Raw genomic sequence first — 20,329 nt, 5'->3', positions numbered from 1 at the left:
ATTTGTAAAACCTTCAAGCAGGGGGCATGCACAATGATTAAAAACTCACCACTGATTAATAAAGCAAAAGGGGAAAATTGCATTATGAAAAAGAAAACACCTCATTTATTTGTAAAGCTCTTTAGAAAGTACAGAGCTAGAGCATTACAAAATAGAATGGTACTTCATTTATTCTTGAGAGTGGACCCGTAGATTGTGCCATATAACCTTCAGAATTTCTCATGTACTACAGTCTAATTGGCTAGAAGTGCTTAATTTTCATGGTGGTGTTAGGTGGTTGCAGCAGCACCAAGGTGATGGATGGGTTTGCTTGACTGAATCTCAGCCACTGGCAATCGCTCGGGCCACATCCCAATCCATCGCTTTTTGCCCACCATGCCACCTCAGTTGAGACCCATCCATATGCAAATCAGCATTGACCCTGCCCTAATCGGAACAGTTGAGCCCGACCTGCCAGGCCAGGTTCTCCCTGAACTGGAAAACAAGCAACCCAGGACCAGTTTAGCCCTTATTATGGGCTCATCAGCCAGGTATGGCTTGATTCCAGTGACACAGTGAGCACGGGCCCCCCCGTCTGGGCATACCCGTCCCACTTAAAAACATACTAAAGTACACAAAAAAGTGATGGATGGAATGCTTGAGTTAATATAAGCCACTGGTAATTACTTGGCCGCATTCCAATCCATCATTATTTTGCCCACCATGCCACCTGAGTTGAGACCCATCCATATGCAAATCAGCATTGAACCTGCCCTAATCGGAACAGTTGAGCCCGACCTGCCAGGCCATGTTCTCCCTGAACTGGAAAACAAGCAACCCAGGACCAGTTTAGTCCTTATTATGGGCTCATCAGCCAGGTATAGCTTGATTCCAGTGGCTCAGTGAGCACGGGCCCCCCCGTCTGGGCATACCCGTCCCACTTAAAAACATACTAAAGTACACAAAAAAGTGATGGATGGAATGCTTGAGTTGATCTAAGCCACTGGTAATTACTCGGCCGCATCCCAATCCATCATTATTTTGCACACCATGCCACCTCAGTTGGGACCCAGCTGTATGCAAAATAGTCTTCATCCTGCTCCAATGGCATCAGTCCTGTCGGAACTGCCGAGCCAGGATTGGTTTTCCAGGATCGGTTTCGCACAGATATTATAAGGAGAGATTGCACAGATCCTCAGTCAAGCCTCAAAAACTGCTAGTGTGTATTTATTACTTTAGTTTACTTCAGATGGACAAAATTATATGATTGACTTGAGAGGAGTTGATTTATTTAGAACTATTTGTTAAAGACATGGTTTCTCATGACATCACCGCTAATGTTGCAGAGACTTATGTGAACAAAGACATTGTTATTGCCATGTATACTTTAACAGACAGCTCAGTTAAAAAACGCTTCCTAATCAATATTATAATTCACCAATATCTTATTACTTGCTTATTGTTTGTGTTAAATAAGTTAATATTTTGAGTCCAGTGCATAGTGGGTTCAAACAGTGGGGTGAGGTGCTAATATTCACACTAGTTTCAAGTGAGCACTCTTCCTTCTTCTAACAAATTTACGATTTTGCTTCCAAACACCATTCTCTTTATCTTATCGGATTGTATTTCAAGCATGGTCCATAAATTGGCCCAAAATGAGGTAGTAATGTAACTACTGGGCTCCTGGAAATCGGAATTTATTGTACTGATGACTGTAAGCGACTTTCTAAACAGGGCTCTCAGATTCATAAAGCAAATACTTAGAGGGTGTCCCAGCTACAGAGTTCCTCCCAATTTCAAATCCTGGGAAAGAAAGAGTGGATAGCATCAACCGAAGATAAAATATGAGCTAAAGTAGTTTTGAAGAGATATGGTGCAAGACTACAGCACTGAGAGTTCGAATGTAAGAGGCACATTGGCCGACTTCCAAAACTGACTTCGGTCCGGGTATCACAAGGAGGTTCTTTTCTGAGGGCCAGGATTGAGGGCGAGGTTCTCATTTGCTTCAGTGATGTCCGCAATGGATCATAATCTAACTTGTTAAGTGCTATTCAGAAGTCACCAAAAAAGGATAGTAACTGCACACCTGTTGCCATGGAACTCTGGATGACATGGAATGGGGAGAAGCCAAGATCCAATGTCTGGGTTCCTTGGTGGAACCCAGGTTGAGATTCATACATTTGGCTTCTCTCTAGGACATGGGGACTGATTTAGAGTTTGGTGGGTAGGGTTACTCTGTCACAAATGTGACAGAAATCAGTGGTATTATGCACTGGTAGTACGGTGGACAAGATATCAGTCATGTATGTGATGGAGTAACCCGTCGGCTGAACTCTAAAGCAGGCTATTAATGTAGGCTTTTGGACTAAGAATTTGAATTTGTACCCAACAATGCTATATTCATGTAAGGAAATGTTTCAGCCTTTAGCCTGTTCTCTACTGAAGCACTATAACAGCGCCCCCTCATGGACTGGGGTAAAAAAAGCATAATGGGATATTTGCAAGAGAAGACATAAGTTACAGGGACCAGTGGCAAGATCTCCTTCAACTATGGCATGTACCACAAAATCTGGGCAGCGGCCCTGAATAGTTTGAAAAAATGAAGGCTTTTTTAAGTATCCAAGGCAAAAGAGGTAAACTCCTATATTCGACATGGTCCAATGTCCAAACATTAGATACAGCCCCAATGCTGAAACCTATTCTAGACCTCTGCGACCTCCCTTCATCGTTTCCATCTCATGAAGGACATCTTGTGGGAAATTGACTTCCAACCAAAGCCCATAAACCAATTCATCTTTTGTTCTGATACACTAATTCATAACTTCCCACCCTTCAGCTCGCAAAAGAGTATTTGTATGTTTCATTTTTGTATGTAAAGGTCTCACTACAAAACGTCAGCAGTAAGTTATCAGACTGTTAAATATTGACACACGTCCATTTTCCTTTTATGATCAGCACAGTCCTTATCAAATGAAATATTATGAGAAGCTAAAATCCCCTTTTGTAATACTCTGGTGGCTTTCATTAAAATATCTTTTAATCCCCGGTAATTTTGCATAAGACTACTCCTATAATTAGCGAGAGCAGAACACATCTGTTTCAACAGTGTGCCCCTTTTATCACAAACATATGCTACTGCAGTTTCATTTCACACGGCGCCTTAATTGCAAACAAAACAATGGAATATGGATGAAACATGATACCTACAGGCTGTTGGGAAACCCCGGCTGACATCTGGGAGAGAGAGGAGAAGGGGCCGACATGTGGGTGGTGTAAAACCGGGAACAGAAATGAAACTGACAAATGGCAGAGAAGGAAAATGTGGCCGTGAGGTGGGCCAGACCAAAGCTGTTGGAATTAGGACAGTGAAAGGTGTAATGGTGAAAGTGGAAGGGGAGATCGGCGAAATAATGAAAGCCAGGTAAAGTAAGGTCACTTGACACCATCACAGTGGAGCACAGGTGTGTGAAGACGATTTAGGGGATAGAAAACATGCAGTTAGAGGAGCAGACAGGCAGTGCCAGCCTGGAGTCCAGGATGTGCGACTCGTGTTAACAGTGAGAACGTCACTGACAGTGCAGCTGCAGCAGGACAGAGGAGAGGTAGAGTCAGAGGCGCGTTTCGTGTGCAGACTCTGTGATAAGTGAGGAAACAGTAACAACAGAAACATGGGAGAAGGCACGGGGTGAAGGAGATAAGCAATCACAGGAGCCTCAATGTGCAAACAGGAAATAGCTGACTGGTGTGACGTAGGGACAGATAAACAGCAGGGCACCGACGTCACATAGGTTTTGCTAGAAAAGAGATGGCAGGAAGGGCATGAAGCTAAATGTCAGAAAATGTCTCAGCCATAATTTATGATGTAAAGTGTGAGAGATTTCCGATTTGTTTTAGCGCTACTATTGTCACTGCTGCCAGCCTGTTAGCTAATGTTCACCTAAGTACTTTTAGGGGCATATTATCAAGGACGGCGTTAAAATTGTCACCAGAACATGGACTTCTATTGGAATTCTCCAGGGCATATTATCAAGTCCTTTATCGCCGCTTTAGCGGCAGTTGTCTGCCGCTAAACCGGCGATAATTTTTAATGCCGTCCTTGATAATATGCCCCCAAGATTGCTACATCAGACATATAAATCCTCACTTAAAAGCCTGTCAACAATAGGCGAGAATTCGCACGTAGCTTTCTCAGCGTAGAATACACTTATGTTATGAAGCACTTCAAAGGTCGAATGGGCTCTGTCTCCTGGGCCACTCCTGCCCTCTTTGGTTTGCCCATTTGATCTCCTTCGACCCTCGTGTGTACAAACCTATAGATATGTTCCATGCACAGAGTGCAGCGGGACCACTTGCTGCATGTGTGCCCCGTCCGAACCGTCCCCCCACCCCCACCCCGCCGGCCACCAAAGGCTGGTTATCAGTTAGTTAATGTGGTAGTTTTAATTTATATTTTTACCTTTAGTCGATTTTAAACCTTTTTTAATTTATTTATTCTATTATGGGATTATTGTACTCCTGAATTCTTGATGATGTTTTTGTATGTGTTTTATGGATTTGTATTCTGAAATAAACCTATTTGATAAGGATGTAGTATACAACAAGGTTTTTAGCCCGGGGACTGTTTCCCAATATAAAAATGGCACCCGCAACTTTTATGTGAAGGTGGCGCTAGCCAATCACAACCTTGTTCTGACGCGCGGATCCACGGAGGATCCGCAACCGTAGATATACAAATTTGATTTTCCGTTAATATCACTAAAACTACTGAACGGATTTACACCAAATTACAAAAAGCACGCTTTCTCGACCAAGGGCCAGCTTTTTGACATATTTGATGTAAATCCATTCAGTGGTTTGAGCTGCAGTTCGGTTCAAAATACCTATAGGAAAATGCATGGGGAAACTCGTTTTGGGACCCCTCCTTTTGCATGACCCTCACTTGATGGATCACCACGAAACTTTGAACACAGCAGCTGGACTGAGTGTCGTACTAGCTTTAAATGTTTTGTGAAAATTCGTCTAACACCATCAAAGACATTATCAAAATAAAAACTGCTTTTCCTATGTAAACCAGGTCCTAACTATAAGTACCTAGTGGTGAGGGAATTTTAAGGGTTTAGGTTGTGTATAGGTTTTTGGGTAGTAGGGGTATTGTTAGGGTTCAGGGTGGGCGTGAGTTTTTGGGTGGCAAGGTAATTTTAGGGTTTACGGTGGGTGTGGGTTTTTGGGTGGTAAGGGAATTTTTAGGGTTTATGGTGGGTATGGGTTTTTGGGTGGCAAGAGAATTTTTGCAGTTTAGGGTGGGAGTGGGTTTATGGGTAATAGGGACATTTTTAGGGTTTAGGGTGTGTATTGGCTTTTGGATGGGAAGGGAATTTTAAGGGTTTAGGGTGGGTATAGGTTATTGTGTGGCAAGGTAATTTTAGGGTTTACAGTGGGTGTGGGTTTTTGGGTGGTAAGGGAATTTTTAGGGTTTATGGTGGATATGGGTTTTTGGGTGGCAAGAGAATTTTTGCGGTTTAGGGTGGGAGTGGGTTTATGGGTAATAGGGAAATTTTTAGGGTTTAGGTTGTGTATTGGTTTTTGGATGGGAAGGGAATTTTCAGGGTTTAGGGTGGTTATAGGTTATTGTGTGGCAATGGAATTTTGAGGGTTTAGGGTGGGTATGGGTTTTTGGTTGGAAAGGGATTTTTTAATATTATATATATTTCTATATATTACCTATAAATATAGTATAGTTAAGACCGTGTTTCTATAGAAAAAGTGTTGTTTTGACTTGCCTATATCTTCAGCGGTGTTAGTCCAATCTTCATGAAATTTTCCAAAACAAGTGTCATAGTGAGTCTTGTTGTCCATGAAAAGTTTTGGGGTGATCTGTCAAGCCTGGTTGAGAAAAAGTGGCGGGGGTAAAAAAAAGATATTTACTATGTTCATTCCCATAGGAGCTTTGAACACAGCTACAGAACGGAAGCTGTAGCTTTGGAATTCCACCAAATTACTTTGTGTGAGGGTGGTGTGTGATTCTTATGCTTAGTTTTTACATTTCTTGACATTATTGAATCTATCTGATAAGACAAAAAAAAAGTTGATCAACAAGCTAAATTTTCAGGTATGTCAATTACATTTAATTTGGAGAAAAAAATGATAAATTATAGAAAAGGTATATTTGTATGTGAGAATTTTATAAGAGAGTATCAAATATTTTTAAGAAAATATATTAACTATATGAGGTAATGTATGAGTGGTTTTGTGAGTGGCTTTGTATGTTTAATAACAGACGTTTTATGAGTGTATGAGAATGTGACAGTTTGTATGATTTGCAGACTAGATGTGTTAGAAGTTGGTTCACAATCTGTTCCTTTGAATTAGTATGTTGTGCATTTGTGCTTACTACATGGTGCCATTGGTAGTAAAAAACCCTGTAGTTTAAGAGTTAAACGTTTAGTTAGCAAGGCATTAGAACATGTGGAAACATTTCCATGTGTATATATGATATGCTGCTCTCAAAGAGTGCTTTTCTTTGAATTCTGGGTGTTGTAGTTCTGTTACACCGCTTTATCAGACCACTGCAGAAGCACAATTACATTCAGTCACTTACCCAGAAACTACTTTATGGAGGAACACTGTCCTGGGTCAGACCACGCCAATACTGATGGTCTATCCTGGTTCTTCCTCCTGAGTGTTGAGAACTCCCAAGGGGTTGGGTAGCTGGAGGGGACAAAAGTTAGACCTTTCAGTCTTAGGGTGGTCTTTCCCCAAATGTTTCGCCTTCCTCCTCAATTGTTTGTGATCTTGTTTTTGCTGGCCTTACGACTTTATGCACTTTACCACTGCTAACCCATGCTAAAGTGTATGAGCTCTCTCTAAACATGGTAACATTAGCTTATGCCCGATCATCATATTTAATTTACTTATAAGCCCCTAGTAAAGTGCCACTATAAGTGTCCTGGGCCTGTAAATTAAATCCTAACAGTGGGTCTGCAGAACCGATTGTGCCACCCACTTGAGTTGCTCTTTAAACATATATGTCTCAGGCCTGCCATTGCAGCCTTTGTATGTGCAGTTTTAAACTGCTATTTCAACCTGACAAAATAAACTTTTTGCCAGGCCCAAACCTTCCTTCTTAATAGATCTATGTCATTCCTAGAGTAGGCCTTGGACAGCCCAGAGGTCAGGGTGCCATGCATTTAAAAAGTTCGACATGTATACTCTTAGGTTTTAAACATCCTGGGGCCTTATTACGAAAGTGCCCCGGGGGCGCTACAGGCATTTGCACCAGCTTTTCATGCCCCCAGGGCACTGTGGTGTTACAGAAGGGGCCGCAGAGACTTGTGTGTCCCCTGCTATAATATCGGTAGCGCTGGCGCACTAAAAGCGCCAGCGCTACCTTCAGAGGGCGTTCCCTTATTTGCATGGAGGCATGTCAGATGCAAATGAGGGATTCCTTTTGCCTCTGAGCCCGAACCGTATTACAGATGTGGGCGCAGGGGCAAATAAGCTCTCTGGAGGCACACTGACATAATGCCACCGTAAACAGTGCACTCCCTGAGAGCAGCCCTCTGTAGGGGGAAAAGGGGATCCCATGGACCCCCCAGACATCCCCTCGCCAGTGGGTGCGGCCACTTACTACACCCGCCTGCAAGGGGATCTCTAATCCCTATTAAAAGTACAGGCGAGTTGCCACCTGCACAGTGAAACAAAGAGCGTCTGCTACAAAGCTGCTCCGTATATCACTGGAAAGCGCTGCCTCCAGGGAAGCACAAGTTTGCGGCTATCCTGGGAGCAGCTCTCATCTTACTCAACCTCTCAGTGGCATTCGATCCAGTCTTCCAAAACATACTCATCAAAAGACTTCATGAGATCGGCACCCAAGGACCTGCACTCAAATGGATTTGCTCCTTCCTCACAGAAAGAACCCAAAGAGTCAGACCAGTGTGGTACTAAAGGTCAAGGAACTCTTTTAATTCAAAGTATTTGGTAGAATGCACATATCCATCCTTGCTTGCATACACTTGTGTAGCAAGGAGGCCTTGGGCCCTGGTGCAAGCAATTGCTCCTTTGACTGATGTTGGAGTAAGTAGTACAATGCAGCATTGTTAAGACTCAGTGGGCCCTCAGAGCTTTGAGGCCCAGTGCCACAGCACCTTTTGCACCAATGCTAGCCAAGCCCATGTTGGCATACACAAAAAAAACTTGGAACAGAAACCAGGCTCTGAGCCCACAATACATACATTTATTTTCCCAAAAAGTAACAGAAAAATGCAGAGAACTATTGAAATATGCAGATTTCGGTGCACCTCAGTTTGCTTTCCCCATGTGCTGGGTAAATTATGAAAAGAGTGGCTGTCAGAATATATTTTTTACTTGATCCTACCTTTTTTAGTGTTTTATTTTTCTCTGTTAATTTGAAGTGCATAGATTTATTAAAGCCATTCCAATAAACACATGGTTAGACATAAAAGGCTATTTCTTTTTTATCTCTGCATGTTTAAATTATTCCTGTTCATTTATTAGGGGATAAACAGAGCTGCTGCCAACCTGCTGGCACCAGTGTCACATTTAGCAAGCCCTGTGTTTTTTGTTATTAACCTACATCTCTCTGCACGCTGGAACACGTACACCCATACTTAAAACGGGAGAAGAGTTTCAGTTTGGGGGAGGATTCTGAAACAGTCTTTGGTAGTCTCAGTCTTGACACATCAGGTAAGTGGACAGAGCTAAAAAGGCACAGCGATATAAACTGGTGGGGGGAAGGGGCTGAGCCACAGTTTCTCATCCATCTCCTACAGTGCTCACCATGCCACACCACCCCCTAATTTCCCTCACCGCTATCTAAAGGAGTCGTCCGGAGCCACTTGTGTTGTGCTGAGACCAACACTTTCAGAGTGTTGGCACTGAGAGGAGGTGTGGATGCACTGTGGCACCCTCAGAGGTGATCAGCTGAGAGCACTCAGTTGCCAGCCACATTAGTTCCATTGGATGAGATGCGGGAAGTCAGACAAAACAAGTCACTGTCCAAATGAGGTCAAGCAATGAGCATCTTGTCACTGCAAGGCCAGAATCAATGCCCCATATGGAAAAAATATTGTCCCCACAGCTGTGTACCGGGGTATCACCCAGTTATTGCCTCGGGGTAAAGTGGAAGTAAATGGCCTTCAGATATTCGTAATAGAGTGGCCAGCATCTTCGTGGCCAAGCTGTGCTTCAAAACACGTGGTTTCTGATGGCAGAACCTCAGCTTGCTTTGCTGTTAGAAAGCTTTGGCTGGTGGCAAATTCACTATGGAGTGGCCTTCTGTTGTAACGGTTATTATTATTACTGACATTTATAGAGCGCGCAGCTACCTCCAACGGAGGTGTCCCGGCGCTTTCAGAAGAGCAGAGAGGGTGTTGGTGCACTGAAAGTAATTGAATCCGGTTGAACAGCCATGTTTTCAGGTTTTTCCTGAAAATCCGTTCTGATGGGGATTTCCGTAGGTGTTCTGGCATAGAATTCCATAGAGTGGTAGTTCTTAACGAAAAGGCCCTGCCGCCAATCCTTGCTTTCTTAAAGCGTGGGATTGCCAGTAACTCCTGTTGATTAGAGCGAAGTGTCCTAGTTTGATGGTATTTCTGGAGTCTATTCTTAAGGTAGGTAGGCCCCAGGCCTCGGGATGCTGTAAAGGCGAAAGATAGTGCCTTAAATTCAATGCGTCTCTTTACAGGTAGCCAATGAAGGCTCCGGAGATGTGGTGATATATGATGGCGAAAAGGGACATTCCTAATGAGTCTTGCTGCTGCATTTTGTATAATCTGCAACTTTCTGACAAGATACTCTGGCATCCCAAGATAAAGACTATTGGCATAGTCCAACTGGGAGATGACCAATGCATGGACTACTGATTTTCTACAGCTAATTGGCATTAGCTTCAGGAATCTTCTCAGGGCTTTCAGTTTCCAAAAGCAAGCAGCAGAAACCTGGCCTACCTGAGGTTTGCCTGAAAGATTGGCATCAAATTTAAATCCAGGTTTCTGGCTGAAGTTGACGGTACCGGAGGGGGGTTCAGTTCCGCAGGCCACCAGAGTTCTGATCTGGGGGGAGAAGGTTGGTTAAAAAAGAGTATCTCTGTTTTTTCAGCATTTAGTTTCATACAATTGTCAGTCATCCAGGACGCCACTTTTAGAAGGCATCTCCTAAAGTTAGAGAATGCAGTCTCCGAGTGTTCTCTAAAGGAAAACACAAGCTGAGTGTCATCAGCATAGGAGATGACCTTCACCCCTAGTTGTTCAATTATAGGGGCCAGAGGGGCCAAATAGACATTAAACAGGGAAAGGCTGAGAGCCGAGCCCTGCGGGACTCCAGATATCAAAGGGCTAGAAGAGGACACATACGGCCGAATGAGCACTTTCTGGGAGTGCCCCTCCAAAAAGGAGCGGAACCATTTCAGGGTGGTTCCCCTCACTCCCAGTGCGGCCAGTCTTTCTAGGAGGATCTGGTGAGACACAGTGTCAAATGCTGCTGATAAATCCAGCAGCACTAACATCGCACTGCTCCCTTGGTCCATCGTCTCCCTTACAGATTCTGCCACTTCTAGCAAGGCCGTCTCGGTACTATAGCCTGCCCTGAAGCCTGACTGTGAGTCGTGAAGAAGTTTATGAGATTCCAGGAATTCGGCCAGCTGAATTTGAACTGCCTTCTCCAGTATCTTAGCTGGTACTGGAAGGAGTGAGATAGGCCTGAAGTTCTTTAAATCTGCTGGGTCTGCATCTTCTTTCTTCAGAATTGGCTGGACAAACGCGGTTTTCCATTTGGCCGGGTAGGTGCCTATTTTTAAGGAAGAGTTCCAAATAGAATTAAGTATGGGGTTCAGCCATGGGGCCAGGATTTTAAAAAACTTTGGTGGACAGGGGTCGGCAGGGGAGCCCGATTTAGCTTTACAGAGTTCTGATAGAGAAATACCAAGGCTCAGCGGCCGAAACTCAGACCAGTCCTCCGCATGCCGAATTGTCGGAGCGATCTCAGCCAATGGCTGTGAGGTGGTTGTTTTAGGGAAAGATGTGTAAATGTTTTGAATTTTTGTCTGAAAGAAAGTGGCCAGCTCTTCGCATAGGCTCACTGAGGGGACAATCTGACTTTTCAAGACTTGTGGTTTTAAGAAGCCTTTCACAATCTTAAAGACTTCTCTAGAGGAATTGTCAGACGCCTCTATTTGACCCGCAAAAAAATCTTTCAGGGCAATGCGTTTTAATTTGTGGAACCTTTTTAATGCCGTTCTATAGGTCTCTTTCGCCCTGGCATCATACTTTTTCCGCCATAGCCGCTCTAAGCGCTTACATAGGCTTTTCTCCTGCCGGAATTCTAAAGAAAACCAGGTGGCGGAAGGTTTTTTCCTTGCTGATTTCACAGTGCTCAGGGGGGCTATTTTATCTAGGGCTGTGGTAATCCATTTTTCAAAGATGAATGTATCTTGATCGGGGTCTCCTGTGAGTAGAGGAAGCGTATTCAGAAGTTCTAATCCCGTGGACTCGGGTCGAACCTTCCTCCAATTTCTTCTTGCCTCAGATTCCGAACTGGAGTTACTGGTCTTTGTCAGACCTGTTAAAATAAAAGGGACCAAAAAATGGTCAGTCCAGGTCAATGGTAAAGGGTCCATAACCCTAAGAGTGGGGTCGTTTGAAAAGATCAAGTCGAATATATGACCTGCAACATGTGTAGGGGCAGAAACCCTCTGAGTCAAATTTAGTCCTAAAAGAGTATCTGACAATAGTGAGGCAGACGGGCAGTTTGCTTTGTCCATATGGACATTAAAGTCCCCAAGGACAAAAAAGTTAGTATATTTTAAAGATATATCTGCAATGGTGTCAAAAAGCTCCTGCCAGTGCGAGGGAGGGGAGTCAGGAGGTCGATAGACAAGTAGACCTGCATACGAAAGAGTAGGGGCCACTCTAATACAGAAAGACATAACCTCTATGGGTCCGGCCAACTTGATTCTTCTTGAGGAGATTTCCCATTCCTTCCTTAGAATCACTGCAAGCCCCCCCCCCCCCCGTCTCTTGGTTGGCCTATTCGCTATGGCCATCCTATAGCCTTCAGGAATAGCCAGTCCTAGGTCTGGGTTGGAACTGTCTTTTAGCCATGTTTCAGTTAGAAACATGATATCCCAAGAATTAATTTCTAAATTGAGCCAAATGTCATCTGTGTGCTTTGGTAGAGACCTGCAGTTAATCATACAAGCCTGCAGTGCCACAGAAGGTTGTAGTTGTGATGGTACCAATTGTGCCCCTGCCCCACCCAAACTCTTGTCCCCTTTTCCCAGATGTTTCTCCATACGGAAGGGGCAAGCCTCACAAGATGCATATGGTCGGTCCTCTTTCCCCCCCAACGTGGAGACATCTATAACAGAGGGGTTCGAACAGCCTCCACGGGCAAGGCTGAGATGTTCCTCTCTCCGCCAAACGATTCCAGGAGATGAGTGAACATGGGCAGCGTGGCTAGTGCTAGTCGCTAAACGAGCGCGGACGGGCGCAGATGGGCTTGCCTTTAGCGCGCCTTCGGCGCGCCATCGGCATACCCGCTGCGCGCGTCCGCTGCGCGCTCGCTTAAGCATGGTGCTTATATCCCCAATCCCGCCCCCGGAAATGCACGAGGGAGGAGGGGGGAGGAGCCACGTCCCTCCGCAACAATCGGCACAACAGCCGTGGCGGAACGGGGACGGGCTGACAAGGGGCAGGTGAGTGCAAAGTAGCAATGTGAAAACAAGTAAATAAAGTTTAAAGGCAATATCCACAGCGTTTTAGATCAATACGATTTTAAAAGCAATATCCACAATAATTAACTTAAAAGAAGTTCGCCAATATTAAGAGCAATATTTAAAAGCTTTCCATGCGCTTCCAACCTTCGAGTACTCAGCTACTAGCGCTCATGCCACAACTGCAGCGCGCGAGTCCTCTGTTTGCTGCTAATATCCCCAATCTCGCCCCCGGAAATGCACGAGGGAGGAGGGGGGAGGAGCCACGTCCCTCCGCAACAATCGGCACAACAGCCGTGGCGGAACGGGGACAGGCTGACAAGGGGCAGGTGAGTGCAAAGTGGCAATGTGAAAACAAGTAAATAAAGTTTAAAAGCAATATCCACAGCGTTTTAGATCAAAACGATTTTAAAAGCAATATCCACAATAATTAACTTAAAAGATGTTCGCCAATATTAAGAGCAATATTTAAAAGCTTTCCATGCGCTTCCAACCTTCGAGTACTCAGCGTCTAGCACTCATGCCACAACTGAATTTAAGTAGAACCCTCCGACATTTCCTGCGTGGGAATGGCGAGCAAAGCTTGGCAGCCACAGGGTGAAAAGTCATCAATAGGTTCCACTTGCCGGGAGGAAACTCTCGATTTTTTTTTTCTCTGGACCCCCCACTTGCAGGTTTTGTTTTGCTGAACCAAAAATAAGCTGCCGTGTGACACAATAACAAGTCAGTCTGCTGAGCATTAGCTTTTTGACGTAAGTGCTCCCATCAAGTCAGCAGAAGCACTTTCATTAAACATTTCCTGTCAAAGAAAAGTGCTGATACAGCAGGTTGGCTGCCGGAGGGTGGAGTGGAGGTGGGACCGTCACCACCCTAGTTGAAGACAGAGAAGATTTGCAAAAGTTAGCAATGGAATTCAGCCCATTAGGAAGCAGCTATTTTACGGCTGTACGGCGACACCTAGAGATATGTGCGCCTTGTGCAACCAATAAGAAGCCTTCATTATTACCTTTTTTCAGGAAGACCCTTTTTAACGGCCAAATCAGCAAATATCGCAGCCATCGCGCTAATCTGCCGATTTCGCGATTATTTTGTGAATCGCGAAATTGTAAAATGTTCGAGGGTCTGATTAAATGTTCTATAACAACAATATACACAGAATCTCATAACAGCAATTTGTACAAAATTGTCAAACGCTGACCTCAACCTCTTCACAAGGGAAGGGTGTGTGGCATAGTGCAAGCCTCCTTGTCTTTAATAAAATCTGGATTCTTTATTCAGTAAACCTCCAAGAATCATCATTTAATGTCAAGACAGGTAGCTATCATTATGCATGTTCAATTCTTTCAGAACACATTTTGAAACACGATCTACAGATTTAAAATAAAACCTTCTTAATGTGTTTGCAGAAGACCAACCAGCTGCTTTCAAAATATCTCCCAGCAACCATCCAACATGCAAACATTACTCGCCATAGATCCCCTCGCTGAGGGCCATATGTCGGTAGCTAAATACCGGTCGGTAACGGCCGAAATTCGGTAAATATCCCGTTACCGACCGGTATTTAGCCAATTGAGATGTAGGAGTCCAAAAAGAAGGATTCGGTAATTATGAATCGGTAAATACCGATTCATCTTTACCGAATTCTAAATTACCGATTCATAATTACCGAATTCATATTTACCGAATCGGTAAATATGAAATGGTAAAACGAGAAAAGAGATGTAGGTAAAATCGTTATTACCGAATTCCATGAAATTCGGTATTTAAGAGTCGGTAATTAACACTGAGTGAAAGCAGGTGGTAATCAGCCACAGTGCATATAAGCAATCCCAAAATGCAACAGCGTGAACACCATGGCGGTTCTGTATGTGATTGCAAGGCGCCTACGTCTACAGGCAGCAGGTCTGAGGATTTGGAGACGGGAGGAGCGCATTTACAGACAGCGCATCACACTCTTTCAACAGACTGAGGCTGAGATACATGAAAGGTACAGGCTACACCCCCAAACCATCATGGACCTGATAAGGGACCTGCACCCACTCCTGGACCATCCAACAACAAGGGCGCATGCCATACCACCACATGTGCAGGTGCTCTGTAGCCTACATCTACTCGCATCTGGCAGTTACCAGGGGGTGATAGCTGCGGTAGGCGGGGTATCCCAGAGTTGCCTATCCCGTTTCTTCAGAAAGTTCCTGGATGCCATGATGCAGAGAATGCAACACTACATTAGCTTCCCAAACACACAGGCTGAACTGATGAAAACAAAGGCCGACTTTTACCAGATGGCACAGTTCCCGCATGTCATAGGCTGTATTGATGGCACACACATTCCAATCTGCCCACCAGCAGCCACTGAGTATATCTACAGGAACAGAAAGTCCACCCACTCCATAAATGTGCAGGTAATCTGCGATGCAGGCAACATAATCACTGATATCGTAGCTAAGTTTCCTGGGAGCACCCACGACTCCTACATCTTCCAGAACAGTGGGATCTACACATGCCTGGTTGCGGGAGAATTTGGAGAAGGATACCTGCTAGGTATATCACTGTGACACTCCCTAATACCTACCGCATATGAATGTGTATTGATGTATGTGACTAATGGTACTTTCTTACTCACCTAGGCGATAGTGCATATGCCGTGCGGTCATTCATCCTCACTCCCTACCTACAGCCATCAACCCTGAGTCAGAGACGATATAATGTGGCACACAAATCAACACGCAACGTGGTGGAGCACACGTTTGGACTATTGAAAAGCAGGTTCCGCTGCCTTCACAAAAGCGGAGGTGCACGCCAGTACACACCCATCATCTGCTGCAAGATCATTGCCACTTGTGCAATGCTGCACAATCTTGCCACAAAGACAGGTACAGAGGTGGAAATAACTGATTTTGAGGACAATGATGATGAGTTTGCACAGCCAGAGCCCAATGCAGCAGGAGTGGCAGCAGCAACAGATGGGAGCGAGAGAAGGGCAGAGATCACATGCAACTATTTCTAAGTAAGTAAGGGGACACAGCCAGTAATTGGATGCAATGACGTAGTTTTAATTAGCCGGCACTACGCCACAACACAACGCCAAAACTGGCCTATAAAATTGGTGACATCCATAGTTGGAAGTCAAGGGTTACTTCACCCAACTGTGTCCTGTAAGTGTGTGCTGCATCAGCGTCTGCTCCCACGCACTACAGTTCGGGATGCCAGTGATTGAGTGTCCTCACTGGCTGTGGGACCACTGGCAGCCCCATGCCGTCTGCTGTGCCTCCGTGTGTCTGTGACAGGGGGGGTAATGCTGCTCCTACTGGTGGTGTCCTCGCTGTCCCCAGCATCCACAGCACCAGTTGTGGCAGACTGGCTTGTAAGCAGCACCTCAAGTGCACTGGTCACCTTCACCAGCCCCCTTGAAACATCATTGCTGCAGTGCGCAAGCCCCTCCTGCATTGCCACGGAGCGCCTGCAGAGCAGAGAAGTGGCAGTTGCTAGGCGGTTCACTGCCCTTGTGTGGTGATCAATTTTCTGCCTCTCCCTTCGCCGTGTAGCTCTGTCCTCATCCATTTTAGTGCACAGCAGCATCACGGACTGGGACGTGTCCCGCATGCCCGCAGCCATCTCCCTCATGCCCTCAGCCATTGAGCTTATGCCCCTGTCAATGTTGCCCATTGTGTCATTGAGGCCCTTCATTTGGCGCTGTACTGACTGGATTGCCTTGCCTTGTAGGCGCTGCACCTTGACCATGGTTGCCTCCAGCCCTAAGAATACACCATGGCTCTCACCCTGTGGAGGTGGACTGCTCACCCGAGCCCTGCGGCGGCGTCTGGCATCTGTGTGTGCTCCCTCAGAGGCGGACGGCAAACCGGCATTGCTACCATCCAGTGACACAGTGGATGTTTCCTCCCCCCTCGAGTCTTCTGATGAGGACTCTGACACATGCAGTCTGGCAACAGCACGCCTCCTAGACCTGACCAATGCAGGTGGTGTTGATGCGGGTGAAGGCAGCAGGAGTGGCGAGGCTGGATGTGGTGGCGAGGCTGGCTGGGGTGGTGAGGCTGGCTGTGGTGCTGTTGTCTGCCCAGCACTCGTGTTGGCCTTCTCTGTGCTGTCCTTCCGGGGTGCCCTCTCTCCCTTCTCCTGAGCAGTCCTGCGCGAAGTATCGCCTGTGGACAGAAATTTAACATCAGCTCAGTGTACCTGCAGCCCTGCATTGCTAACATCATAATACATTTCTGCAACACTATCTCATTATCCTCTGCCTGCTTATCGCTGATGTGTGTCACATGCCTTGTTGTTCTGTGCGATTCTTGTCATGATAGGGGTTTCAATGACTACATCTCCCATAATGCATTGCTGGTCTGCACAAACACCTGTAATGGAGTGGGATTCACATTGCCCAATTGGGGATTTGGGATAGGGGAAGGGGGGGCACAATGCTGTGCATGCGTCTTACCTTGTTTGGTAGCAGCTCTGGCAGAGCTGTCTGCATCCCCAATCCCAACGACACTTTTGGGCTCAATCGTGGACTCCACGAGCTCCTCAAGTTCAGTCAGGGCAGGTGCCCTGTTCCTTCCTCCTCCTGTCTGGCTGGCCTGTTTCTTCAGATCAGCCATCTTCCTCTTTGTGATGATACGGATGTAGTACCACCGCTTCTTCAGCACATCAATGTCCCGGGGGGTCACTCCTATGGCATTTACCTGCGCCTGGATTCCAAGCCAGATCCTTCTTTTTTCTGATTCTGCCACTTGCAGGGACTGCTTTCCAAAAAGCTTAGTGTGCTGCCTCACTACCTCCTCCACAAGTACCTGCAGTTCCTTTGGACTGAATTTGAGGTTCCTCTTCCTTTTCCCTCCATCTCTTTCTGTGTCCTGGCTGGCCATTGTGTCAGATTTCTTGTGCAAGTTCAGGCACTGGCTCTGTTGCTCTCCTCTGCACTCCCAGCCTCTCCAGAGTCTGCTGATTGTGTGCACCTGCCTGGGTGTGGCCACTTCCTGGTTGGGTGGGGTGGGGTTTGCACAGGATTGGCTGATTCCTCAATTGCTGTTTATTTGAATTACCGATTCGGTAAATACCGATAAATACCGGTTCAGAAACACCGGTCGGTATTGTAGAATCGGTAAATATTTACCGATTTTTACCTATTTGGTAAAATTTACAGAATAATTAGGTACATAGGAAATACCGATTTCTAAATACCGATTCGGTAAAATTCGGTATTTAGGAATCGGTATTTCTAGGTTACCTACATATGACCCTGAATGAGCTAGAAACTTTGACACATCCACACATGCTTCTTTCATAGTAGCTTTCGCCAATCTTGCAATTGTAGCATGTGATACAGATATAAAAGGCTGCACATAGGATATTAGCAGTTGTTCAACTCCTGCAACCCTCTTTTCCAACATCCTAATCTCATATCCTTTAAACACCTCACCATGCACAAATTAGGTGAGTCATCAAAAATTGGATAAAAATAGCCCCAGACATGTTTTTAGTCCACCTCAAATACCACACCATTTGGTTGACAAACCTATGCAAAACTTCCAGAGCCCTCACATTCGATACTCTACAGAAAGAAATGAGACAAAGTAATGTAGCCAACTTTTACGAGAGTTCTCACACCTCTGAATATCTGTTGACTAGCCAACTCTCAAATAATTTAGGAACCAAATCTATGTTCCATAAGGTCTGATACTTCAGATTTGGTGGCCTCCTCAACCAAATCCCTTGCATCACTCTACATACCAAAGGTCTTTTAGCGATTGATATACCCTGTTAAAGTGAATGATCAGCTGCCACTGCTGATCTGTAACAACTCACTGTTCTATACGACATACCTTTATCAAACAACCCTACTAGGGTATTTGCTACTTGAACATCATTTGCCTTTACGGGATCCAAATCAATTTCCACGCAGAAACATAACCGTACCTTCAACGCTCCTCTATACCTTTTTCTTTGTACCCGGAACCCAAGATTCAAGCAATTTTCCAGCTGATACCGAAAATTCTGAGACCTCCAGATCACCTGATATCCTCCATACTAGAAGGTTGAGAGAACCAGACTCCACCAACGGATGTTCCTTGCCTCGTACGCTTGACAAACGTCCTTTACAAGACATTATTAAAATTGGGTCCTCCACTACCATTTCCATCACTGTCAGTGTAACCAATACTATTCAACACTTCTGCCACCTCACCTGTACTCACTGAATAATTGAAAATGGAGGAAATGCTTAATCCCTCATTCCCTTCAAACTCTGCATAAACACATCCACTGCCATTGTCCCAGGATCTGGTTTCCAACTGATATAATTTGGTAACTGAAAGATTAGCCTGGAAGCAAAGAGTTCCACTTCCAAAGGACCCATCACCTCTATCATAGCCTGAAAAACATTGTCTCGTAACTTCCAATCGCTGCAATCTATCACATTTCGTGAATTCCAATCTGCTATGACATTCTGAACACTTGGCAAATATTCCACCTTTAAGTCTATATTGTGTTCCAAGAAAAATTCCCACAATTCTTTTGCTAACTCTAGTTCTAGTTCTTTGGACCTGCTTCCTCCTATCCTGTTTAAGTATGCCACAGCCGCCATATTGTCCATTTTCAAAAACACAGATTTCCCTCTCAAGTCTGTTCTGAAACTCTGCAAAGCACACAAACCTGTTTGCATCTCCAAGCAATATATGTGTCTCTCCCTTTCTAACAGAGTCCAACCCCCCCCCGGTCTCCTGACACAAACAAGTTGCACCCCAACCCAAGTTGCTTGCATCAATGTCCAATACAAAATCTGGCTTTATGCCAAAAGTTGCTCAACCATTCCAAGCCTCCAGATTCTCCTTCCACCAAAGCAACTCCTATCTTACTTACACAGATAGAGACAACAAGTCTCCATAGCACAAACCTCTTGGTAGACCTGAAGGCTTAAAATGCTGTAAGGCCCTGTAATACAGAAGCCCTGGAAAAACCGCCTGTATTGACAAAGACAGCAGCCCAATCACTAGAGCCAACTCTTTCTGTTTTTTCATTAGCACCTGCACCTCTTGCCTTATTTTCTTCCCTTTCCTATCTGGAAGTTCTAAATGACACAACACTGTGTCCACTACGAACTCCAAGAGTTCCAGATTCTGCATTTGAGTTAAAACAGACTTTTCCTGATTTACTACAAATCTCCAAGTCCTCCAACAAACTCTTCACCATAATCAACTGCTCTTTCAAATTCTCCATATCCTGATTCATTATCAAGATATCATCCAAGATAGATGATCATTCTTACTACTCCCTCCCAGAGAAAACCAACCAATGGCCTCATCTCTTTGATGAAGCACCAATGGTCTGACGTTAGCCCGATGGTAGACTCTGAAACTGATACAGTTGGCCTTTCCACCTGAACTGCAGATAACTCTGACTCTCCTTTGCTACCGGTATTGTGAAGTAAGCATCCCTGAGATCTAACTTCACCATCCGATCCTGATCTTGAATCAAACCTTGTTAAAGATGTATACCTTCCATCTTGAAATGATGATGCATCACAAACTGATTCAAATCTCTGAAATGTATTACCTGCCTTCATCCCTTCTGCTTTTATTATACCAAAATAAAGTACTTACAAAACCCTTT

General features: G+C 45.0%; 1 protein-coding gene and 1 long non-coding RNA gene across 4 annotated transcripts in view; one reads left to right on the top strand and one right to left on the bottom strand.

The window, feature by feature from the left end:
• Positions 1-17,668, bottom strand: part of LOC146772933 (uncharacterized) — a 53,624-nt gene extending 35,956 nt beyond the window's left edge. Inside the window, exons 1-2 of one of the 2 annotated variants that reach the window (XM_085638227.1) lie at positions 17,160-17,668; positions 16,489-16,869 (exon numbers count right to left, since the gene is read on the bottom strand). In XM_085638227.1, the coding sequence (XP_085494353.1) occupies positions 16,489-16,869; positions 17,160-17,586 (808 nt within the window). In that variant the 5' untranslated portion in view covers positions 17,587-17,668. Of the gene's footprint in view, positions 1-15,743; positions 16,870-17,159 lie in introns of those variants that run through there. The other variant, XM_085638226.1, reaches the window with a different exon arrangement.
• Positions 12,950-20,329, top strand: part of LOC146772932 (uncharacterized) — a 141,650-nt gene continuing 134,270 nt past the window's right edge. The window contains exon 1 of one of the 2 annotated variants that reach the window (XR_014972143.1): positions 12,950-13,035. This is a non-coding gene — a long non-coding RNA (uncharacterized LOC146772932). The remainder of the gene's footprint in view (positions 13,036-20,329) is intronic. The other variant, XR_014972144.1, reaches the window with a different exon arrangement.

Source organism: Triturus cristatus, chromosome 12 (genome assembly GCF_964204655.1).
Source record: "Triturus cristatus chromosome 12, aTriCri1.1, whole genome shotgun sequence".
Taxonomy (NCBI): Eukaryota; Metazoa; Chordata; class Amphibia; order Caudata; family Salamandridae; genus Triturus; species Triturus cristatus.
This window is presented reverse-complemented; position numbering and strand designations above follow the sequence as displayed.